The sequence below is a fragment of the Protomyctophum parallelum genome (genome assembly GCF_964188405.1).
Source record: "Protomyctophum parallelum genome assembly, chromosome: 2".
Taxonomy (NCBI): Eukaryota; Metazoa; Chordata; class Actinopteri; order Myctophiformes; family Myctophidae; genus Protomyctophum; species Protomyctophum parallelum.
The window spans coordinates 3,543,501-3,569,068 of NC_139699.1; the positions used below are offsets into that span (position 1 = coordinate 3,543,501).

The following is a 25,568-nucleotide window of genomic DNA, read 5'->3' on the forward strand; positions in this document are numbered from 1 at the left end:
TGTGTGTGTGTGTGTGTGTGTGTGTGTGTGTGTGTGTGTGTGTGTGTGTGTGTGTGTGTGTGTGTGTGTGTGTGTGTGTGTGTGTGTGTGTGTGTGTGTGTGACCACCACCTGCAGTGACCTGCAGCTGTAGGTCAGCTGCAGGTCATGGTACAACAACTCTAACAGACATACACACAAAGCTGTGCCTTGGAGTGGCTAGCACTACTCAATTTATCTTTAGTTTTCTACTCAGTAAGGCTGGGGCCAAGGCTATTCTGGGACTCCATATTTAGACATGGTGACCTCATCACAATGACAGGAGCAACGCAACTGGACAGTATAAACCGCAAGCACGGACCCACTCTAAATTGACATTATTTATTTTTGAGTATTAGGATTTTTCAACACAGTAAACAGTAAACTACATCTAGAACAACTGCTTTAGTTCTTGAGGTCATCTCTGAATCACGCGGGCAAGACAATCTCTGGTAGAATTATAATTGAACACCTCTAATCCTAATCTAACCCCCTTTTTCATCAAGCAGTGACCTAGCAACAGATGAACCATGACAGGGTGGGTAGAGTGGTTCCTGTGCAGTGTACTGGATGCCCTTTGTATCTACATTGCGTACATGCCGTCACTCATCCTCAATGCCAACCCCGAGAAATACCTTAACAAAAGGGGAGTCAAATGTAATGATAGAAACTTCAATTACCCCATGACTGGCACCGCCGCCACCATGAACAATGCACTTTGGGCTGCCATCAACCTCTTCCCCGCCGTGTTATTCGTAGTAGGGGAGATAGTCACTAACCAGAGCCATTTCAAGCAGTCATTCTACAAGGTAGCGACCACATTCCTGTTTGGAGCCTTAACCAGCAATTCGTTGACTTACATGGCTAAGTTCTACGTAGGCCAGCTCCGTCCAGACTTCATCGCCGTGTGTGGAATGAACGAGCAACAATGTGATGAGGACAAGGGATGGGTGACGGATGTCAAGTGCTCAACGACAAATTCACAAACGAATGAGCTTATTAATGCTAGGTTATCGTTTTACTCCCTTTACTCCTCGCACGTTATGTACTACATGGTCTTCACGGCATATTATATTCAGGCTCGAATGAAGGGCAGTGGATGGACGACTCTGGTGAAACCGGTCATGCAGGTCATGCTGATGCTGCTTGCTACGTGGGTCGGATACACACGTGTGAATGACCACAAAAACCACTTGTATGACGTGTTGATTGGACTGCTGCAAGGAGGCTTCTTCGCCTTTCTTATGGTCCATTACCTCTTCCCAGAGGTCTTTAAGCTGCCGGAAGAAGTGGAAGAGAGTGATGAATAACAGGGCCTTGCGGGTCCCTGACTTAGAGCAAGGATACTTATAGTCCTACTTATAGTCCAATTTCATGAACATACAAATGTTTTTGAGCGGTGGGCACACCGTCTCCATCATGTAGCTTTTGTGTGTCCCTATGTCTGTCCCTCTGTTTGTCTGTATGTCTGTTTAGAGTATCAACAGAGAAAGTGGTGCTGTTGACCTTCACACTGTGCACAGGTGCATGATGGGAAGCTGAGTTTTTAGTTTAACTGTACACTAGTCTTTTCAGCATGTGCAAGTGTCTGTCTAGGCCGTGTTGCTGTTTATTTGTTGTTGTATTCAGCACAATTTTAACTTGGTTGCCCAAATTTAACTCTGGACAACTTTTAGCACAATTTGTATAATCCAAGATGGTTACTGAATGCCATGCTGAAAATGCCTTCGAAGGATGTGGAATTCCCCTTTTGTTTAGGGTTTTCATGTGTGTAAAATCCATTTCTGAACTGTTTTATGTGCTAACTGACCCTTAGCAGACTGCTAAGGTCTCTCTTGCACCTTCTAATCCAAGATAGGCTATATGGCTATGGCCCATCAGTGTAATGGTAGCCATCTGGGACTGGCTTTCTGGCCTTCTCCTCTATTTAAGGGGCTCCTCTGGCAGAGTTAATTCTCTCCCCAGCCACCATGAAGCCGCATGGGCATGGCCCAGTGCAGTTTGATTAGTTTTGCTTTTTGTTTTGCACCCACCACCTCACACAATGCACCCATACCATATACTACACTAGCTCAGAAAGCGAGGGTATGTTCTTTTTTTAACCAGAAATAAGTGGTGGCAGCTAAACATATAGGTCCGACGACATGTAACTATTACTACTATAACGATGTTCTACTGTTAGACAGATGTTGGTTCTTAGCTTCCTCATGATTCTTGATGACTATTTTAAGTATTTTTTTGTAAATTGTAAATTGTGGTATAGGTCCTGAGTGAAAGTCACAAGTGCATCAGCAGTACTCTGGAAGTGGTTTCTCTCAACTGGGCCAATGAAATAGAACAGACAGAGCCGTACCTGGACACTGCACTCATCTCACCAGTTACATAATATGGCTCCTAGTCTCTCGAGACAGACTGTTGACTCCGGAGTAGTATGACGGAATCATTTGAAAATTGTGGGACCTTACAGTCTGGCTTGCTATCACAGGACTACTATTACTGACTCCCTGGCCTTACAGGTAGGCCACCTGTAATCCCCTTTCAGTGATATCATTTTAAATATATCAAATATTGGTTAATGTTAGTCCATGTTGTTCAATCTTCATATGATCACCGCGCTCTGACTATAGGTGCGTCACCCGTTCAAAACATATCAAAATAAAGGGTAGTGGGACTGTAGGGGACTGCAGTTCAAATTTTGTTTATTTCATATTTGAAAAAAATGGACAAACGTTTCGGCTATCCAGCCACACACTGATGAAGGCTGGATAGCCGAAACGTTTGTCAATTTTTTTCAAATATGAAATAAACTGTATTTGAACTGCAGTCTTGGTGTGTGCGACCCACTAGTCCATGTTGTTGACATAATGATCTGATGGATCTGGAATGTGTGTCTGGCAGCAATGCAGCATGAAAACAAATAACCAACTAGAACTGCACTCTGTCGAGTGCTTGTTGCACACAAGTAGGCCATAAATGGCCTACTAGTGCGCAAGCAGAGCGCGCAAGTACAGTGTCGGGTGGATTAAAGGAAATGCCTCTATGTATATGTAATTTGTAAGTTGATTAGCGGTATACTGTGGTTACTCTGCGCCCCGTTTGATGCGTCTGTATCGTAGCATAATGACGTCAGGGTATAACTGGTACAACTAGCTCTCAATGATGACGTAATAAAGATGTGGATTAAAGGACCCAATGCCAGGGTGTAATTGGTTTTCGATGGTGACGTAATGACGATATGTTTTAGTGTCGGGAGGATTAAAGGAAATGCCCCTATGTATACATGTATGTACTCTGACACCACTGCCATATCAAGCACAAGTAGTCATTACGTCATACGCTGGCACGGTGCATACACATCAAACATCGCCCTGGACGAAAACTATTACTTGCGCGCTCTGCTTGCGCAAGTAATGATCTAGAATGTTGAGCCCCAAAACAAGAACACTTTAACCCTCTAACACCCGCATTAATTTCTACTTGCAAAAAATAGATTTCAACCTTACTACTACTTTGTACTACTAGGACTAAGACTAAAAAAATATGTTAAAAAAAATAAAAAATAAAGTTTGATGAAAAATCTATAATAATTCTATAATAATGATATAATAATATAATAAATTAATAATTTACATTTTGGGGATATCTTTCACAATAATGAATAAAACATGTTCTAGACATTCTAATGATCACAAAAAACATATATTACAATTATTTTACCTACTTTTATTAGGGTAAAGGTCAAAAGTCTTAGGTTAAAAAATGAGTCCAGACATTTTTTATTTGTGTGAATTTCAGCCTCTGTGGGGGGTATTTATATGCAAATATCATGACCAATGGCATTGAAATGGCATTGCAATGAACATCGCTGATGACGTTTAGGTGAAAAAAGAACAGAAAAAAAAAAAAAAGTTTAGTAATTAAATAAAATAAAATTGTTGCTAAAAAGCAACGCTGGGTGTTAGAGGGTTAAAGGGTTCCAGCAGACAGATTCACCCAGAGTATTTTTAAAGGGTTCCAGCAGACAGATTCATCCAGAGTATCTTTAAAGGGTTCCAGCAGACAGATTCATCCAGAGTATTTTTAAAGGGTTCCAGCAGACAGATTCACCCAGAGTATTTTTAAAGGGTTCCAGCAGACAGATTCACCCAGAGTATTTTTAAAGGGTTCCAGGAGACAGATTCACCCAGAGTATTTTTAAAGGGTTCCAGCAGACAGATTCACCCAGAGTATTTTTAAAGGGTTCCAGCAGACAGATTCACCCAGAGTATTTTTAAAGGGTTCCAGCAGACAGATTCATCCAGAGTATTTTTAAAGGGTTCCAGCAGACAGATTCACCCAGAGTATTTTTAAAGGGTTCCAGCAGACAGATTCATCCAGAGTATTTTTAAAGGGTTCCAGCAGACAGATTCATCCAGAGTATTTTTAAAGGGTTCCAGCAGACAGATTCACCCAGAGTAATTTTAAAGGGTTCCAGCAGACAGATTCACCCAGAGTATTTTTAAAGGGTTCCAGCAGACAGATTCACCCAGAGTATTTTTAAAGGGTTCCAGCAGACAGATTCACCCAGAGTATTTTTAAAGGGTTCCAGCAGACAGATTCACCCAGAGTATCTTTAAAGGGTTCCAGCAGACAGATTCACCCAGAGTATTTTTAAAGGGTTCCAGCAGACAGATTCACCCAGAGTATTTTTAAAGGGTTCCAGCAGACAGATTCACCCAGAGTATCTTTAAAGGGTTCCAGCAGACAGATTCACCCAGAGTATTTTTAAAGGGTTCCAGCAGACAGATTCACCCAGAGTATTTTTAAAGGGTTCCAGCAGACAGATTCATCCAGAGTATTTTTAAAGGGTTCCAGCAGACAGATTCATCCAGAGTATTTTTAAAGGGTTCCAGCAGACAGATTCATCCAGAGTATTTTTAAAGGGTTCCAGCAGACAGATTCACCCAGAGTATCTTTAAAGGGTTCCAGCAGACAGATTCACCCAGAGTATTTTTAAAGGGTTCCAGCAGACAGATTCACCCAGAGTATTTTTAAAGGGTTCCAGCAGACAGATTCATCCAGAGTATTTTTAAAGGGTTCCAGCAGACAGATTCACCCAGAGTATTTTTAAAGGGTTCCAGCAGACAGATTCATCCAGAGTATTTTTAAAGGGTTCCAGCAGACAGATTCATCCAGAGTATTTTTAAAGGGTTCCAGCAGACAGATTCATCCAGAGTATTTTTAAAGGGTTCCAGCAGACAGATTCATCCAGAGTATTTTTAAAGGGTTCCAGCAGACAGATTCACCCAGAGTATTTTTAAAGGGTTCCAGCAGACAGATTCATCCAGAGTATTTTTAAAGGGTTCCAGCAGACAGATTCACCCAGAGTATTTTTATAGGGTTCCAGCAGACAGATTCACCCAGAGTATTTTTAAAGGGTTCCAGCAGACAGATTCACCCAGAGTATTTTTAAAGGGTTCCAGCAGACAGATTCACCCAGAGTATTTTTAAAGGGTTCCAGCAGACAGATTCACCCAGAGTATTTTTAAAGGGTTCCAGCAGACAGATTCATCCAGAGTATTTTTAAAGGGTTCCAGCAGACAGATTCATCCAGAGTATTTTTAAAGGGTTCCAGCAGACAGATTCATCCAGAGTATTTTTAAAGGGTTCCAGCAGACAGATTCACCCAGAGTATCTTTAAAGGGTTCCAGCAGACAGATTCACCCAGAGTATTTTTAAAGGGTTCCAGCAGACAGATTCACCCAGAGTATTTTTAAAGGGTTCCAGCAGACAGATTCATCCAGAGTATTTTTAAAGGGTTCCAGCAGACAGATTCACCCAGAGTATTTTTAAAGGGTTCCAGCAGACAGATTCATCCAGAGTATTTTTAAAGGGTTCCAGCAGACAGATTCATCCAGAGTATTTTTAAAGGGTTCCAGCAGACAGATTCATCCAGAGTATTTTTAAAGGGTTCCAGCAGACAGATTCATCCAGAGTATTTTTAAAGGGTTCCAGCAGACAGATTCACCCAGAGTATTTTTAAAGGGTTCCAGCAGACAGATTCATCCAGAGTATTTTTAAAGGGTTCCAGCAGACAGATTCACCCAGAGTATTTTTATAGGGTTCCAGCAGACAGATTCACCCAGAGTATTTTTAAAGGGTTCCAGCAGACAGATTCACCCAGAGTATTTTTAAAGGGTTCCAGCAGACAGATTCACCCAGAGTATTTTTAAAGGGTTCCAGCAGACAGATTCACCCAGAGTATTTTTAAAGGGTTCCAGCAGACAGATTCACCCAGAGTATTTTTAAAGGGTTCCAGCAGACAGATTCACCCAGAGTATTTTTAAAGGGTTCCAGCAGACAGATTCATCCAGAGTATCTTTAAAGGGTTCCAGCAGACAGATTCATCCAGAGTATTTTTAAAGGGTTCCAGCAGACAGATTCATCCAGAGTATTTTTAAAGGGTTCCAGCAGACAGATTCATCCAGAGTATCTTTAAAGGGTTCCAGCAGACAGATTCATCCAGAGTATTTTTAAAGGGTTCCAGCAGACAGATTCACCCAGAGTATTTTTAAAGGGTTCCAGCAGACAGATTCACCCAGAGTATTTTTAAAGGGTTCCAGCAGACAGATTCACCCAGAGTATTTTTAAAGGGTTCCAGCAGACAGATTCATCCAGAGTATTTTTAAAGGGTTCCAGCAGACAGATTCATCCAGAGTATTTTTAAAGGGTTCCAGCAGACAGATTCATCCAGAGTATTTTTAAAGGGTTCCAGCAGACAGATTCATCCAGAGTATTTTTAAAGGGTTCCAGCAGACAGATTCACCCAGAGTATTTTTAAAGGGTTCCAGCAGACAGATTCACCCAGAGTATTTTTAAAGGGTTCCAGCAGACAGATTCACCCAGAGTATTTTTAAAGGGTTCCAGCAGACAGATTCACCCAGAGTATTTTTCACTTTAAAGGGTTCCATCAGACAGATTCACCCAGAGTATTTTTCACTTTAAAGGGTTCCATCAGACAGATTCACCCAGAGTATTTTTCACTTTAAAGGGTTCCATCAGACAGATTCACCCAGAGTATTTTTCACTTTAAAGGGTTCCAGCAGACAGATTCACCCAGAGTATTTTTAAAGGGTTCCAGCAGACAGATTCACCCAGAGTATTTTTAAAGGGTTCCAGCAGACAGATTCACCCAGAGTATTTTTCAATATGTTCAAGCCTGACATCATGGTGGTCAGTGTGACTGTTAAGTACATTTTGTCAATTTGTTTTCATCAACAAATTATTTCACTGACAAAAACTAAATAAAAACTAAAGCTAATAATAATAATAATAATAATAATATATATATAATACATTTATATTATATGTATATATATATATATATATATATATATATATTTATATTTATATTTATATTTATTTATTTTATATAATAAAAACTAATGATGATTAAGATTAATATTGACAATTTCAACAACAAATAAAAACTAGACTAAATTGTTATGTGAGAAGAGAAGCGGTAGAACTAAAAACCAGTCATTTTATTGTTTGGTCATGTGCTCGGGTGTTGCACTCTGAAAATAGCAGATCTACAAGCTTACAATGCATCAGCGCTGGAAGGGGGGTGCGGAGGGTGCTCCAGCACCCCCTGCTGGTGGAGAGGAGAATTTTTTGACATGTCTATCAGAGCGTGCTGAATGCAGAATGCACAGCGAGTGAGTTGACAGAGAGACACAACATGACGAGACAGCAAAAACCTATTGTAGTTTTACTTTCACCTGCACCAGGTTTAAAGAAATCTAACCCAAACAACAACACAATAAGAGTCACATACTGTTATTATGATTAACTAGGTCCTAAATAAGTCATTATTAGGCCAATTATACCCGAATAATTTTTCGAAATTATCCCTCCCACCCTTCAGCTCCCCCTGGTATAAATACCTTCCAGCGCCCCTGTTACAATGCGTCGTGCCGCAATGTATTGTGAGCTGTTGCTATTTTCAGCATGCAACCAAGTATAGAATCAGGCATTACAATACCATCGCGGCCCGCCAAAATCCATTTCAGTCGACAAAATCAACTGTAGATTTAGTCAACTAAAATCTTACGATATTTAGTCGACTTAAACTAGACTAAATCTAAATCATATCAGATGACCAAAAAAAAAAAAAAGACTAAATTACTTGTTTTGTCAAAAGACTGACTAAGATTAAATCAAAATGTGTTCTAAATCAACACTGGATCCCATAGTGGGAGCATAGACTGTAAAAAATATGGACAAAGCGTTCCCCGGGTCTAACATGGACGTAAAATGAAGCCTGTTATTCCTGCACTGTAAGTCGCCATCTTTCTAGATCCGTTTTGGCCCAGCTGGCCATTGGCTGGCTCCGTTTTGGCCCAGCTGGCCATTGGCTGGCCCAGACAACGAGACAGGACTTCCCCCCTTCTTCTCTGTTGGTTTTTATTTTGACTCGAGTGGGAGGGGAATCCCGATCATAGACTGTAACGGTAGCCACGCCCCTCAGAACATGCGCGACTTTATGGTCATTCTTTTAATAAATGGGACCATAATTTTCCAAAAATAATATTATGACATTAGAAATGAGACTTTAAACTAGTGACTGGAAGCAGAAAGTATTCATGACCATGTTTATTAAGGTAATACAGTCTAGGTGAAGTTGGGCCCAAATACATGGACTTCTATGGGGCTATGGGTTTTTTTGGGTCCAATGACAGCGCCACAACAGGCCATTATATGAACTTTCAGGAGTTTCAGGCTTCACAAAATATCTGTCTGACTGCCCCCCTGAGTGGGAGAAGCACTTAGTTTATGGTTGTCTTGGCCCACACACAGGTGCACCCTACTGCCACCGTCTGGTAGGAGGCGGTGTAACAGCTCTCCTTGTGGCTGAGGACCAGGAGCTGCAGGTAGATTGGTACAGAGTTGATAGTGAACGCTCCGGGCTGACTGGGGTTATTAGGGCTGCTGCAGCGACTGCTGCTGCACTCAGCCTCCCAGATGGTGGAGGGGATTCGGTTTTCTACGGTGGAAAATCTGGAAAGACAAAATTAAAGGTATATTCAGTGATTTCACTCAAAAAACCTTAGGTCTCGCTTTTGGCTGTGGGACCCAGCCCTTCGTCCAATCAGGATAGAGAGTCAAAAACGAAACCTAAGGTTTTTTGACCCCCAGGGGTTAACTGGGGGACAGGGAGGAACTCCTTATATGGCCAGCACACTCTATAGTAGGGAGGATTATCACAACAAAACAAAAAAAATAAGTGATATTTGAATTAAGTGAAATCACTGAATATACCTTTAATATAACATAAATGAACATCAAATCTAATATCTGTTGAAAGCATGCTACTGCATCTGTACAGTATGTGGCATGTGCACAAACAAACAGCGCACACCAATAGCGGGGAGGTGCCACGGGAGATAAACTTGAAAAAGAAGGAGAGGTCACACAACTCGTACTCACTTAAGACGTTTACGTTTCTTCACAAAATGTACAGTACATCGTCAATGTATAGTAGGCTGTAGGTGCAGTGGATGCATTTGCAACTTCTGTGCCTGTGTGGACTATGTAAACTTGCATACAAGGAGTCACTATTCACCGGTGGAATAATGATGGAATCTCCCAAAAGTACCAAAAGCCGACGCTACCTGACGGGCCCTCCCATGAACAGCTTACAGTACACTCACACCTAGGCGACAAGGCCGGAGTCTCTTCCTGGTTTTTAGCAAGGACTGTCTAAAGAGGACGGGACGCGCAGACCGTACGGGCGACGCCATGTTGCTCACATGGTGCTCCATGGAAGGAAAGAAACATGCACAGTGGAGACCAGGAAGTTGTACATGCACAAATCTGGGCATGCGCAGTGGAGACCTGCAGGAAGTTGTACAGTACATGCACAAATTTGGGCATGTATACAACTTCCTGGTCTCCACTGCGCATGTTTCTTTCCTTCCATGGAGCACCATGTGAGCAACATGGCGTCGCCCGTACGGTCTTCGCGTCCCGTCCTCTTTAGACAGTCCTTGGTTTTTAGACGGATGGAAATGAAGCTCCACCCGGCCACGCGTCAACTGTTACTGGAAAGAGAGGCAATATAGACCCGGTGGTCCGTCCACTGTCACGCTACGCACCCCGGAATAGCAATGGGTGGACTTCAGGCACATGCATGAGAACAACTACAGAGAGTGCTTTAACCCATTCTGACCTGAGATCAGATTCATACGAGGTTTCCACTGGACACACACTGGTCTGATTAACCCATTCTGACCCGAGATCAGATTCTAAAAATGTCAGTCGTTCTTCGATTTTTCAAAAATAGCAGACCTACAAGCTCGTATCGCGCCACTCGGTGGCGCGATATGAGCTTGTAGATCTGCTATTTTTAAATATCTAAAGCATAACATGATGCTGACACCAAAATGGGTGCCCGGTCAGAGTGCTTTAACACCAGTGCAAGACTGTTGCAACATGCATACAACATTTTGTCTTGTGTCTTGTGTCCGTGTTTAATGGCCGCCCCCAATGCATTTCCAATGGAAGTCACATGGTTTGACAAAACATTTTTGTTTGATGCGGGGGAGGGGGGCACAACACAGCCATCAAACTAAAATGTTCCAAAATGTGCGTGCGTGTGTGTGTGTGTGTGTGTGTGCATGCATGTGTGTGTACAATATATACTCACTTCCATGTCCATGGGGAGAGGGATCGGACGTGGATGTTCCCATTTCCCTCAGAGCCGGATTGGGTCGCTGCAGAGATGACCAGCACTGCGTTACATTGCTCTGATGCCTTGTCTTTCCCTTTGGCCACACCGAGCGCCACCATTACGCACACACAGGCTGCAGTCTGAGGACAGGAGAGGAGAGATGATGACAGTATACAATAAGAGGAGATGAGATTCTATACATGCCTTCTAAATCCTAAAATAATGCTGTATGCTATGCCAGTGGTTCTCACACCTTTTCATGTCAAGGACACTCAAAAGTATATTATAATTATATAATATATTTATTTATAATATATTATATTTATATTATATTTGTGGCGGCCACGGACCCCCATCTCAAAATATTGTGTTCCAGGGACCCCCCAGAAGCAAAGATTTTAGTTAAACTTTTCCAATATATTATATTCAAAGATCTTCACACATTTTCACGTTTTTTATCTACAAGCTCGCAGCGCGGGAGATAGTAGATCTGCTATTCTAAATTCTAAATATGACACAAATGCCTTCCCAGTCTTCATGGGTTAAAGACAACATTTATTTTTTGTTTTACTTTTTTCATTCAAAGATTGATGTCACCTAATAACATTGAAATTTTCAATTGGTCACTTTAGATGAGCATCTGCTATTTTTTTTAAACAAAATAATGATACCACAGCTCTGAGGCTTGACTGAGAAGAATCTTCAATGACTGTAGATGCACTGTACTGCACTAGAATAAATGATCTTCAGCTCACCAGGTATTTGGACGTACTGCTTCGAAGCATCATCATTCTTCTCAGTTTCTGTTCTCCCTTCACTCTAAAGTCGAGATCTATCTATATATTGCTGCCAACATGGTCTTATCAGATCACACACTTTTGATCTTACCAACTGTTAAGAGGAGATGGTACTCGTTACTCAATGGGGAGTTTTCACTGTGTCTTATGTTCTTATCTCTATACCACACAACAGATCAAGCCATGGATGGAAAGCCTGGTGTTTTAGTTTGGTGTTTGTTTGTCTAAGATGAAACGGTATGATTTCTGTGTGATACCATCTCTGTCCACCGTGGTAAGTATAGGCACAGCTGTGAGCTTGTATTCGGTTGTTTGTGTATACGTTGTTTGCTATCTCTATTTCTATCTCAATCAAGCATTTTGAAAAGACGTTTGAACATGGCCTCCCACATAAGCCACATCATAGTCGCGACAGCATCGGTGGCCTGGTAATATAATGCCAACCTGACGTTACCTAGAACTCTCTATGTCCTAAGGCTGCACGCAGCCCACTCACGGCATGCTCAACATTCACCCAGTTCAATGTATAATAAAATTATTAGCCTCATAGCATAATAAATTATATGTCTGCAAATTTTGTCTGATAAGATAAGATATCTGTCTTTATTTAGATCTCAGCCTAAGCTATGTAGTTTCCTCCGCCATCAGTGTGTGTGTGTGTGTGTGTGTGTGTGTGAATGCACAATCTATGTAAAGCACTCTGGACAAAAGTGCTATATAAATGCACCATTTAGCTTTAGCTTGCAAGACTCTGCCTGCACCACCATTAATGGAGTTGGAACAACTGATGTTCAGGAGGAGGAGAAACGCGCATTGGCCCTGCCCTTCACGCCACTCTCCGCCCTCCACGTCAATCTACCTGTCCCCATTTATACCTGCCCAGAACCACCCAGAATCCTCCATGTTTCGCCCCGCCTCGCTGCGTCGCACACCAGCCGCCTTCCTATACAGGCTTCTCGCAACCCACCCCCCCCCCCTTCACCTCCATAGCAGCTCCTCTCCCCGCTCCCCCCAAAGGAGCTACTACATCCACCTCACCAAAAGTGGATCAAACGATTAAAACAAAACTCTCTCCTCTCCTTATCAGGTTCCTGCGGGGGGGATATCGTCCATGCGCACCGTAAGACGAACGCCTTACGACGAACGCCACACGACGAGTGCCATTCGACCTCCTCCCCAAAGACTCCAGGGTCGGCGACCCCCCCACCGGAACCTACACATCCACTTCATTCATCCCTCCTTCATCCCTCCATTTCTTCACTGTCAATAAATTCCTTAAACCTCCCCAATGGCGTGTTTATTCCTACTAGTGAACCATGTATGGTGCTCATAGTGCAGACAGCTATGCTACGCAGCCTCTGTCACACAGTATAGCATCCTTTGTAATACATGTCAGTGTTGTGGTGTCACACTGACTGATGTGGTCTGCCCTGGAGTTTTGCTAAAGATCTTTTCTGACTGTGGCGGGAAGGAGGGCCCTTCCTTCACGGATGGGAAGAGCACTTGATCAGCACTTCTTCTGACCCCATTTCGTGGGCAGAGGAGGAAAGAAGGATGTCACACAAATAGTGCGGTAAATAGAGACAGAAAATGTTAACTTTTTCCTCAAATGTTCAGGACCCCAATTTGTACAAGTGTACCAAGCTTAAACTTAAAAAAGTGAACGATTCCTCAAAAATGTTGTCTCAATCTACCGCAAGAAAAGCCAGTCTCTTCAAAACAGTCAAAAGATATAAACTTATGCTTGTAATGGTTTTATGGCATCAAGCTGTGGTGAAAAAACGACTCAATTTTTTTACTCTTTTGAAATAATAATTGATTCAATCTGCCTCGGTTCGACATTTGTCAATGTTATTTGTATCATCTCAGTTATTTTATGATGCATATAGGATCCCATAAGCTCAGTTAATGTCATCTCTATTCCAGGATGTTACAGGAACTGAGTTAGAGTGTTTGTGGCGTAGGAAATAGGAATAGTGTAGACACTGAGCAGCAGAAAACCCCTGAGATATGGGCCGAACCCACTTCCCTATCAGTGATAGGTTGGCCTAGATTGAGGTGACACATCAAAGGGAAGTCCTATAGAAAGTCATTGCCACCTGCCCTGCCTGCGTGCGTGCGTGCGTGCGTGCGTGCGTGCGTGCGTGCGTGCGTGCGTGCGTGCGCAGTTGCTGTATCATACATGGGTGTAGTGTATGATGTGAATATATGGATGGGTGGGGTTTTCATTTTATGTGCATGTAATCTAAAGTCAAGCATTTGGGGGGTTACCTGATAGTGTGCTGTACACTACAGTAAGCTGACAGGAAATGGGGAGAGATAATAATAATAATCAAGGGAGGAGATACATAATTCATAAGATAACAAGGGTTCAAGGTTCAACTTTATTGTCATCCATTGTGCATTAAATGCGTCCATTGGCTGACCCTGAACTTCTTCAAGCGCCGTAAGCATTACAGGCATTGCTGTGCCCTTTTCACCATATGGGTGGTGTGAGTGGCCCACTTAAGGTTGTCGTCAATGTGTGTGCAGAGGAATTTAAACTCACTGACTGGCTCCACTGCAACTCCATCAATGTAGATTGGCATGTGCTCCTAAAATCCACCATGACTGTAGGTCCTTGGTCCTTCTCTGTTGCCCTAAATCCACCATGACTGTAGGTCCTTGGTCCTTCTCTGTTGCCCTAAATCCACAATGACTGTAGGTCCTTGGTCCTTCTCTGTTGCCTAAAATCCACAATGACTGTAGGTCCTTGGTCCTTCTCTGTTGCCTAAAATCCACAATGACTGTAGGTCCTTGGTCCTTCTCTGTTGCCTAAAATCCACAATGACTGTAGGTCCTTGGTCCTTCTCTGTTGCCTAAAATCCACAATGACTGTAGGTCCTTGGTCCTTCTCTGTTGCCTAAAATCCACAATGACTGTAGGTCCTTGGTCCTTCTCTGTTGTCTAAAATCCACAATGACTGTAGGTCCTTGGTCCTTCTCTGTTGTCTAAAATCCACAATGACTGTAGGTCCTTGGTCCTTCTCTGTCCTTCCACGGTACCATAGTGGCAGTTTATTGATCTCTATAGACCGATTCACAGAGGGTTTCCTGGGTGCGGCCATTACTGAGGTGTACCATTGAGTACTGCAGCACTGATTAGCTACACCTGGCCTACGGAGCACCTGCTCCATGGATTACCCCTCAGTAATGGCCGCGCCCAGGGCACGCCTCTGTGAATCGGTCTATAGGCCGCCTCACTGGCGTCGGCCATCATGGGGACTGCCCTTAAGACAGACCTTCCGTTAGTCCTACCTGTGCTGCAGGTTACGAATCACCTGTGTGAGGTTAGGTTTTGGTTAGGGTTTGGGATAGTGCTAGTAATGGTCAGACTATCCCCATGAGTGTGGTGTCGTCAGCCTACTTAATGATGGCATTGCAGCCATGCGTGGTCATAGTCATGGAGTACAAGAGGGGGCAGAGCACACAGCCCTGGGGTGCATCGGTGTAGGGCCAAGAGGGGGCAGAGCACACAGCCCTGGGGTGCATCGGTGTAGGGCCAAGAGGGGGCAGAGCACACAGCCCTGGGGTGCATCGGTGTAGGGCCAAGAGGGGGCAGAGCACACAGCCCTGGGGTGCATCGGTGTAGGGCCAAGAGGGGGCAGAGCACACAGCCCTGGGGTGCATCGGTGTAGGGCCAAGAGGGGGCAGAGCACACAGCCCTGGGGTGGAGGGGGCAGAGCACACAGAGGGGGCAGAGCACACAGCCCTGGGGTGCATCGGAGAGGGGGCAGAGCACACAGCCCTGAGAGGGGGCAGAGCACACAGCCCTGGGGTGCATCGGTGTAGAGGGTCATTGGGTCGGATGTTATGTTCCTCATCCGCACCACCAGACCATGGTTCCACATCCCTTAGGATACATGCTAAACTTACAGTAGAGACTGTAGAAACTTACAGTAGTGACTGAAGGTAAAGTATTCTCCTATTCAGTAATGAAACATACTATACCAAATAACATTTGGCCTTGGAACGTCTCGGAATCCCCCAGGAGGAAGTCACTAATGTTGCTCTGGAGAGGGAAGTCTGGTGCGCTCTGGTGGAGCTGTTGCCCCCGCGACCCGACTACGGATAAGCGGTTGAAGATGGATGGATGGATGGATAAAACATTTGTCTTTGGTTGTGTTGTTAGGAGGGACTAATCTGTCTCTGCCAGTAGAGAGTACACAGGTTAATAATAGAATACAAAAAATCACACAGATCCGTCTTGATCACATAATGCTCATGTGAACCGATTTACGTGATATTTGGATAATATCTGAAAAATTGTTTCACATATGTCGGCCTCCTGGTGGGAATATTTGAAAAGGCCAGATGTTTTTACACAGATCAGTAGGTCAAAATTTAAATTCTCATGGCATCATTATACGCAACATGAAGTTTCTGAATACTTGCTTTTTTGGAGTGTAGAGTGGTGTACTGTGTACAGTAAGCTCTAGTATATATAGCACAGAGGTTGATTTGAACATTTCAAGTGGCATTTCTTCTTTTGCCTATATTGGGAATGTGTGTACAAAACTTCACAGAAATTGCACGCTGTTTCCATGATTTGAGGCATTTTGGAACAGATGTTCGGAGTGTGTGTGCCCAGTTTTGAAGCAACGGTGCCAGAGATTAGCTGATGGACGGACACACGGACGGATGGACAGACAGACAGACAGATGGGGTGCAAAACATACTCTCTCTCTCTCCATGCCTTTGACCTGGTGGAGTCGCAAAAGATTTGTATCCTTGACATACAGTCTCCGATGAACATGACGTAACGTGTTTTTCCTGTATGACCTCTAATAAAATCAAATCATGATGCTATGGAAACTATGCGGAAATCCGCCAAGCCTCAATCCTTCTCGTAATGTTTGTAATAAAAAGGTCAAAGTGGGAGTAGAGAGTGAAACAGTTGGTGTGCAAACTGATTGTGACCCTTGTCATTTTTTCTGCAACATTTGTACTCCAGTCCATATACACAATGAACCACTCACATGCACATATGCGCATGCATGGGAAAAGGATAAGATACTGTATAATAATGATAACTTAGTGCAAAATATTCCAAATGTAAGATTGTATTAATCATTCATATCAACAATCCTACACTTGTTAAGCCTCGGTACAGGAAGGCTGACACATTGACACAATGTGAAAACCCCCTGTAACTGTACAACTAAACTCAACTCATTTAACCTATATCGTCGTCATCCTCTCGTCTCGTTGCGTGGTTGGCTTGTGAGACATGCATGCAGGATGAAAGAAACATGCATAATCAGAGGAAATAGTGACGTTGACATGTTTTATCTCACCACTATAAATCTGAGAGCATCTTCTCCATGGCCTGTAGAACTACAGAGGCAACCTGCAAACACTATTAGAAATTGAAGAAGAAAAACATTACTGGTACCAACTATTTCACAGAACGGCATACTGTAGCACCCAGCGCAGGTCACTGTTCACAAATACGTGAGGAGCATCTTGAAATACAGCATCATGTTTCTTGCATCAAAGGCGTCTAAACTAATGGTAAGACTTGCTAGTTCTATGTTTTTAAAGTATCATTGTGTACATATACAATTTGCTATTTACATGTATTTGTCAAAAACCTTTCTCCAACACTTATGAACATTATTATTATAATAATAAAGACAAACATAATGTATTTGCTTCATCGTCACTAAGACATATAGCCAATGTTTTGGTTACAAGGACGCCCTGCTATATAGTGGCCCTTACTGCTCCGTACAGCCAGCGGTACCACAGTTCAGGTCCACAGAACATTATACGGCAATCCAATCAATAGTTACAGCCCAACAAACCATTACATCTGGGCTAAAATGTTTCTGATTTGAATTATTCAGCTATAGAGCTGGCTCACAACACTTCCTCCCCATGTCCTAGGTGGTCTGTATGATGATGATGATGATGATGATGATGATGATGATGGTGGTGGTGAGAGAGTCAGCAGCGATGCCTAGACATCACGCAGTGAAAGGAGGCGTCCAATCACGTCACAATCACGACACAGCGGTTCACAGGAGACCATCGGAGGACCTCGACACCAGTGCAGAAATGGTCCACTTGCAGCTGGACACCAATGCTCTGCGACCCACTAGCTCCCATAGAGCCCTCTGGAATCACTCCACCTCACCCTGGACATACAAGTAAGGCATATGAGGACAGTACAGAGAAGTTACTATTTAGCATAATTTACTCATGAAGACAGACCGTCTGTTTTGTACCGCATGTGACTAATGCCACCACCCACCTGCATGCACTTGACCGGCCATTGCCATTGGTCAAAAGTCAAAACACGGACAACAAGCCCATGAGTATGTCTTAGAGTAATACATAGTTATGGGCCTGGTTGTTTGACTGCTTTCACTGCTTTGACCAATGGCAATGGCCAGGCAAGCTAAGGTGCATTGCTGATACTTTCACAGATGAATAAAGTCAAATTTGTTGATTCAGTGCATTTTGAATCCTACCGTCCTTACCTTTTTACCTCCAATGCATGGCTTTAATCGTCCTTACCTTTTTACCTCCAATGCATGGTTTAATCCTACTGTCCTTACCTTTTACCTCCAATGCATGGCTTTTGAAGATTAGCCTATATCATGTGGGCCCGGACCGGCCTAGCCGTCCGGGCACCTAGGCTGGTGGAAAGCCTGACAGTGTGTCGCGGGTTCACCTAGGCTGGTGGAAAGCCTGACAGTGTGTCGCGGGTTCACCTAGGCTGGTGGAAAGCCTGACAGTGTGTCGCGGGTTCACCTAGGCTGGTGGAAAGCCTGACAGTGTGTCACCTAGGCTGGGGGAAAGCCTGACAGTGTGTCACCTAGGCTGGTGGAAAGCCTGACAGTGTGTCACCTAGGCTGGTGGAAAGCCTGACAGTGTGTCACCTAGGCTGGTGGAAAGCCTGACAGTGTGTCGCGGGTTCACCTAGGCTGGTGGAAAGCCTGACAGTGTGTCACCTAGGCTGGTGGAAAGCCTGACAGTGTGTCACCTAGGCTGGGGGAAAGCCTGACAGTGTGTCACCTAGGCTGGGGGAAAGCCTGACAGTGTGTCACCTAGGCTGGTGGAAAGCCTGACAGTGTGTCGCGGGTTCACCTAGGTTGGTGGAAAGCCTGACAGTGTGTCGCGGGTTCAACTCCTGATCCCGATGACTTTTGCTGTGTGTCACAACTGTGTTGTTTAGAGCACTTAATGACGATGTAAAAAAAAATAAAAAAATAATAATAATAAAAAAGTAGAAACTTTCCTCCGAGATGTAGTGGATTAGAAGTAAAAGTCCAAACTTTTTAAAATGCTCCGGTAAAGTAAAAAAAAGAAAAAAAAAAAAAACTCTAAGTTGTACATAAGTACATTACTTGAGTAAATGTACTTAGTTACTTTACACCATCTGAAATGGTCGTTAACTCCTTCTCTCCTGTGTTCTCTGCTCCCTCCTGTCCTGTCCTGTCCGCAGCAACACTTACGACGACAGCCTCTTCCCTCTGCTCATCTCGGAGGCCCGCTGCACGCTGCAGGGGTGTCTGGACGCGCAGGGCGTAGAAGACGTGAGCTTGGAGTCCAAACCCATCCTGCACCAAATGCTGGTTCTGAGGAGGGTTCTGACGCCGAGGCCCGGGGGGAAGAACAACTACCACTACCGACTGGAGACCAAGGTGGTCTCGGTGGGCTGCACCTGTGTGCGACCAAGCATCCGGCACCAGAACTGATAAAGTGAACTGATAAAGGAGTTGCTTTAGAACCATTATTGGTTCCACGTCGACACATTTTCAGTCAACTTTGTGTTGCCCAATTGAATGTGCAGTTTACATACAAAATGGTATAATATTTAAGACATTTATTTATTGCATAATTATTTAAAGTATAATAATAATGTTTTCTAAACGATGTACAGTATAGTAGTAATGCACGTGTTTGCAGCGATGTGTAAATCAGACGTATCCTCAAGTTGTAAACACATTCAGATGACTGCTGTATGTATATAATGGTGTTATTAATAATTTATTAAAAAATGGTGAATTGTATGTATTTGATCAAATAATAATTTTATAAAAGTTTACACGTTTGACAAAAGTGTAATTCCTTTTTTATTTTGGTCTGAAATTCAAAATAGAACACAATTTCCGTACATCATAGTCACCATCATCATCACCATCATCATCACCATCATCATCATCATCATCATCATCATCATCATCATACCCTGACTGCCATTCATGTCATTACATTTGCAGTGATGATTTTCAGGGACTACAGGCCTATACCGCACAGAAATGTGTGCGATATATTGGCCGTGAAATACACACACATGTGCGCGTGTGCGCGCGCGCACACACACACACACACACACACACACACACACACACACACACACACACACACACATACACACACACACACACACACACACACACAGATGCATATAGACAGGTGGACATGCAGCCAGTCACACAAACACACACTGGCACTGTTGGCAGGGCGGGCATGGCAGCGATGCACAGTGTGCCCTGAGCTGGCAATGATGAGACGCAGCATTCAAACGTCCATTGTGCCTTTGTGATGTCTTCAGCAACATCTCTGGGGTTTCAAACCTTTACAAGAAGTCTTTGTTATATAAAAGACTCTCAGTTCTACTATAGGTGGTGTGGGATCTGAAAGCTGTATAGGCACAGTCTCCTTATATCAGCCGCATCGCGAAACCCTTTCTCTGAAAAGACATCCTCATTGCATCTTCATTACAGTCTCGTAGTCCAAAGTTCCAAACACAACTTAGCGCCATGGGCTAAGGACAGCGGTCAAATCCTCTTGTGTGAGCAGACTTTCAAAATGGCTTCCAAATAAGTTGAGCTCGTGTTGTGATCAGGCCATCATGACACCTAATGAAGACAGAACGGGACAGAAAGGGGCATGTTAGTGGGTGTACAGTAGCTCAACATGCTAACACAACAACCCACGACCCAGGGGCCACCTAGTACTGTACAGTATGCTAAACCCTAACTTGCCTTAACCTTTAATGCCCTTAAACTGACCATTCACAACTACAGACTCCTAATAGGTGTAACTAGCTGTGCTGTGCATGGCAGGTTACACAGTATGAATGAGTGTGAATATGACACAAAGTGAACATAATTTCCACATGGACAAATAATACCACAAGCACATATAAAAGTAAAGCAGACTCAAATCAGAATTGGTTTCATTTTAATACATTAAATGTTTAATTTACATGTAATTAATACTCAAGCACACACTGCGTACAAAGACATAAATGCATATTGCAATCAATATTTTAAACCGAGTGAAATTCTGAAGTTACTGACATTAACTGCATGGCCACCGTGAACACGCAAATGCATACAAACACAGAAAGCACAGAGCATGCACAATGACAGGATGTGAACGCTCTGCTCGCACACACAACATCCACAGAGAAAGTGGAAACCCAAAATCTAAGTCAGTCAATCAATGTTCTGAAACTACTCACTGAAAACAAAGGAGTTTTATTGTAATATAAAAACAAAAATAATGTCTGGCATAACATGGGTAAACCTCAGTATCTTTTGAGCCCCCGGCCTTGCCAACATTGCTGAGGGTGTCATATTTTTGAATTGAGTTGACACCCTGAAATTATTATGGGCAGACACTAGACAGCGCTTAGCAAACATCCTGTAAACTAATCTAAGACTGCACAGGAGCAGTAGCCTATTTTAATTTGTTCTCAGTGATATTGCCATATTATTTAACCAAGAGAGTATTTCACACATTTGAGATTCTGTTTCCTTGATCTGCTGCTAAACGTAGTGACCTGTCTGCCTATTATTGACTTGCCTTCTCTGTGCTCTCATTTAGCCTACAGTACATTAAAGGAGAATTCCATACTAGAATGCTTTCTTACCTTTCTTTGTAGTCGTTACGTCCCCACCAAAGAGGTCCAGGTCTTTTTTTGTGCAAGAACTCCTTATTGGCTGTTTTCCCTACCATAAGCCCTAAATGAATTGCATTGCATTGAATGGGAATTGAATGGGGCTATGGGGTGTTATGCTAGTTCGCTTATTTCCATCGAAAGAAGTAGTAAAGTGTGCTCCTTGGGATATTATTTACATTATGAAGAGAGGATATATACAAAGAGATTATAATTTTGAGCGATGGAAATTAGCGAATTAGCACAACACCCCATAGCCCCATTCAATTCAATGCAATTCAATGCAATTCATTTAGGGCTTATGGTAGGGGAAATAGCCAATTAGGAGCTTTTGCACAAAATAACACCTGGACCTCTTTGGTGGGGACGTAACAACTACAAAGAAAGGTAAGAAAGCCTTTTAGTATGGAATTCTCCTTTAACATCGGAATCTGCATGGTCATTTTGTACTGTCTGTTACTATACTCCCATTGAAGGGAAATTGTTCTGTTTTTTTTTACATGTGAGTTTGATATCACACACCCCAAGACTTTTTTAATCCATTCTGACCGGGCACCCATTTTGGTGTTGGCATCATGTTATGCTTTAGCTATTGAAAAATAGCAGATCTACAAGCTCGTATCGCGCCACCGAGTGGCGCGATACGAGCTTGTAGGTCTGCTATTTTTGAAAAATCAAAGACACTTTTAGAATCTGATCTCAGGTCAGAATGGGTTAATAATGAAACTGTCAGGATGTAATAGACATTTTTAGAATCTGATCTCAGGTCAGAATGGGTTAAATTGCACATTGACACTACAGTTACTAGTTAATGCTAAAGGAAACTAATGAAGACAGTGCCTAACAAAGAAATCCATATTGCCTTGTGCTGTAGTGGTGTCAATACTCAATATACAGTATAAGAAAGACATGTATAACTTTGGGATACAGTATAGGCTATAATATATGTGATATGAAAGAATGTGAACATGAAACATTGATCTCATCCTCTTGTGAATTGTCTCGTCATCTCAAAATCTCATCCTCATTCAGTTCTTTGTTTTTCCTCACCTCCACACTGTGCTTGTCCTGGAAGACATGAACAGAGAGAGAAAACAAACCGTCAGTCATCTTTGTCAATTTAGGCATTTATCAGACGCTCTTAATCCAGAGCGACTTACATTTAAGCAAGAACAAAAGCATGGGAATACATCACATAAAAGCATTTATCATGAAACATGCGTAAGCTAAGAAGGTAACAGTGGAATATCTATATGATGAAACTATACATACACTATACATAATAAACTATACATATTCACTACTATGCTATACATATGTACTATGGCGTGCTATGACTATATACAATACAATTATAGTGCTGTCTACATAACATGCTATAAGTCTGTGTCAAATGCTATCTAAGCCAACAGAAATGCTATCTAAGGGGTTAGGGTAAGTGCTATGGGCCATGATGGAGTCTGAAAAGGTGGGTTTTCAGGCTACGGCGGAAGATTGGGAGTGATGCTGCAGTTCTGACTGCAATGGGAAGTGCATTCCACAGTTTTGGAGCCAGAAGGGAGAAGGTCCAAGGTGTTCACAATAAACTGGCCAATCACAAGGTGTACAGTCAGCGAAAAACTGAAATATCGTATTGTGTTCTATGGCAGTGGTTCCCAAACATTTTAGGAGAAATGAGATGTTTATACCCAGGTGAAAATAGCAGATCTTCAGACCGAGTTGTGAGCTTGCAGATCGACAATTTTTATCTATTTCTTAAACGTTTGTTTTCAACAATGCAACACATTGTGAGCTTTTAGATCTGCTACTTTCAAAAGATTTTCCTACAATTCTGCACAATGAGTACTTTCACTTGTTGTAGGCCTACTTTACGTATGTTTTGATGCCAATACTTTTGTACGTCTACTTAAGTAAATTTTGAATTCTGAACTTTCACTAACAAAGTATGTCTACATTGTATAGAATTGCTTATACTTTTAAGTAAAACATGTGAGTGCTTTTAGCTTGTCAAAAGGTCTTCCTCTATTTATATTGTTTTTGTTATCTGTGCTTAAATTATTATTTTTGTATCCTACTGTTTATATCATATGTCTGTATGTATTTGTTTTTTGTTTTTGTATGTCTGTACTAAATTATTAATGTTATTTTTTATATTGTTTTGATGATGACGATAACTGGGGGGGGGGGGATGGGGTGAGGGAGAAAAAGAAAATTGTATGTTCAAACTGTGCTAAATTGTTGAAACCTATTACCAATAAACACATATTTAACCCATTCTGAACGGGCACCCATTTTGGTGTCAGCATCATGTTATGCTTTAGCTATTGAAAAATAGCAGATCTACAAGCTCATATCGCGCCACCGAGTGGCGCGATACGAGCTTGTAGGTCTGCTATTTTTTGAAAAATCGAAGAACGACTGACATTTGTTTAGAATCTGATCTCAGGTCAGAATGGGTTATAATCAGACCAGTGTGTGTCCAGTGGAAACCTCGTGTGAATCTGATCTCAGGTCAGAATGGTTCTCACCTTCTCCTGTAGGCGCTCCAGCATGGCGGAGAGGTGGGCCTGGCGGTTCTCTTTGTTGGCCTCCATGCGGTGCTCCAGCCTCTCCCTGGCCAGCCGGATGAAGCTGCTGTGTTCCTCCTGGGCCTTGAGGAGCACCTCGCGTTCATGTTCTCTCTTCTCCGCCAGGTGTTTCAGCAGCTCGGCCTCCTGGCACTATAAGGGGGGAGAGACAGAGAAATGCTTTGCTCCTTCACCCTATATAGACCTTCAATTTGGTAGAGCAATAATAATAATAATATTAACTAGAAAATACAGTTCCTGAAGAAACAGTGTGGGCTCGAGTAGCTCTACTCAATGATGATGTATTGACCCACATGGTGTCACAGCCACCTGGTCTCCCTCTGTTTTCCTATTGGTTGACCCACATGTCATCACTCGTCACAGCACAGAGGGCAAACGGCACCGGAAATAATTACGATAACAATTAGTGGACTCACTACTCCAGCCCACAATAATGATTGACACTGTGACGCGTTGTGAGCTCATATAGATCAGCTCTACATAGCTACTGAAGATGCGGCAAACAACATGGGTTTCTGCATGGGTTTCCTTGAGGGCAAAATGCTGCGTTCAAGTTCAGGAGAGCTCTGAAAGAGGCAATTCTCCTGAATGCTGCCGGGTATGGCATGGAATGGAAAGGGGGGCATTTGCGTTTATTTAATGGTCTGGAGTCTTTTTACAGTCTTTTACAGATGGGTCAAAGGGCCCTGTGATGTCTATGTGTATTGTGTGCCTATATGTGCCATTCGTTTAGTCTCACCTTTCTCCTCTCCTGTGCGGCGTCCAGCTTCCTCTGTATGTCCTCCAAGGAGGGCGGAGTGCGAGGAGGTGTGGTCGCCCTGAGCTCTGGGCCCACGTCGAAGGAAGGCGGCTTCAGGATGACCTCAAAGGCCTGGCCCGATGTCCTCTTGTTCAGCTCGATCACCTCCATGTCCCTGATGATGCACAGGTTCAGGTCTACCACACCTGGGGAGGAGGGTTGAGATCAAACTGATTCTGTACGGCACCACGGAGGGAACTACTACTAGTAGTAAGCTCTAGAATCTATCAATAAATACAGGCCCTAAATACAGTCTATCACCAATGAAAATATGAATGACTTCATGTTCTTCTATGCATATCAACAACAGGTGCATGAATAGGCCTATCGTACAGTCATCGACAGAGATGAGAGGAGTGGAAAGGTCTTCCTTTATACCTTTCTTCTTGTCTGAGGGTTTTTCTTTGGGTTGAGGCAGAAAGCAGGAGCAGAATATGGACACAAGGGGGAGCTCCCGCATCTTCTCTTTGTATGCTGCAATGGAGAGAGCAAGAGTACTGAGATGAGAAAATGATGTCATTCCATGGACTCTGCAACTGTATCTCTCTCCCACACATCCCCATGCACAGCTTTCTCTTCTTTCTTTCTTTCTTTCTTTCTTTCTTTCTTTCTTTCTTTATTTATTTATTTATTTATTTATTTATTTATTTATTTATTTATTTATTTATTTATTTATTTATTTATTTATTTATTTATTTA

The 25,568-nt window shown here is 42.8% G+C and overlaps 2 protein-coding genes across 2 annotated transcripts; one reads left to right on the forward strand and one right to left on the reverse strand.

Annotated features, from left to right (window-relative positions):
• Nucleotides 1-613: 613 nt before the first annotated feature.
• LOC310877218 (phospholipid phosphatase 1-like) lies at nucleotides 614-1,327 on the forward strand (the record flags this gene model as incomplete). The annotated part of the gene is made up of 1 exon (XM_083791008.1): nucleotides 614-1,327. One exon carries the CDS (start codon nucleotides 614-616, stop codon nucleotides 1,325-1,327), a length of 714 nt encoding a protein of 237 aa, XP_083647134.1.
• Nucleotides 1,328-22,487: 21,160 nt separating this feature from the next.
• On the reverse strand, nucleotides 22,488-25,340 carry LOC310877222 (stathmin-4-like; the record flags this gene model as incomplete). Its single annotated transcript, XM_083791017.1, has 4 exons — nucleotides 25,248-25,340; nucleotides 24,810-25,015; nucleotides 24,011-24,202; nucleotides 22,488-22,550 (listed from the first exon to the last, which is right to left on the reverse strand). The coding sequence occupies exons 1-4, from the start codon at nucleotides 25,327-25,329 to the stop codon at nucleotides 22,488-22,490; spliced, it is 543 nt and encodes a 180-aa protein (XP_083647143.1). The 5' UTR covers nucleotides 25,330-25,340.
• Nucleotides 25,341-25,568: the final 228 nt, after the last annotated feature.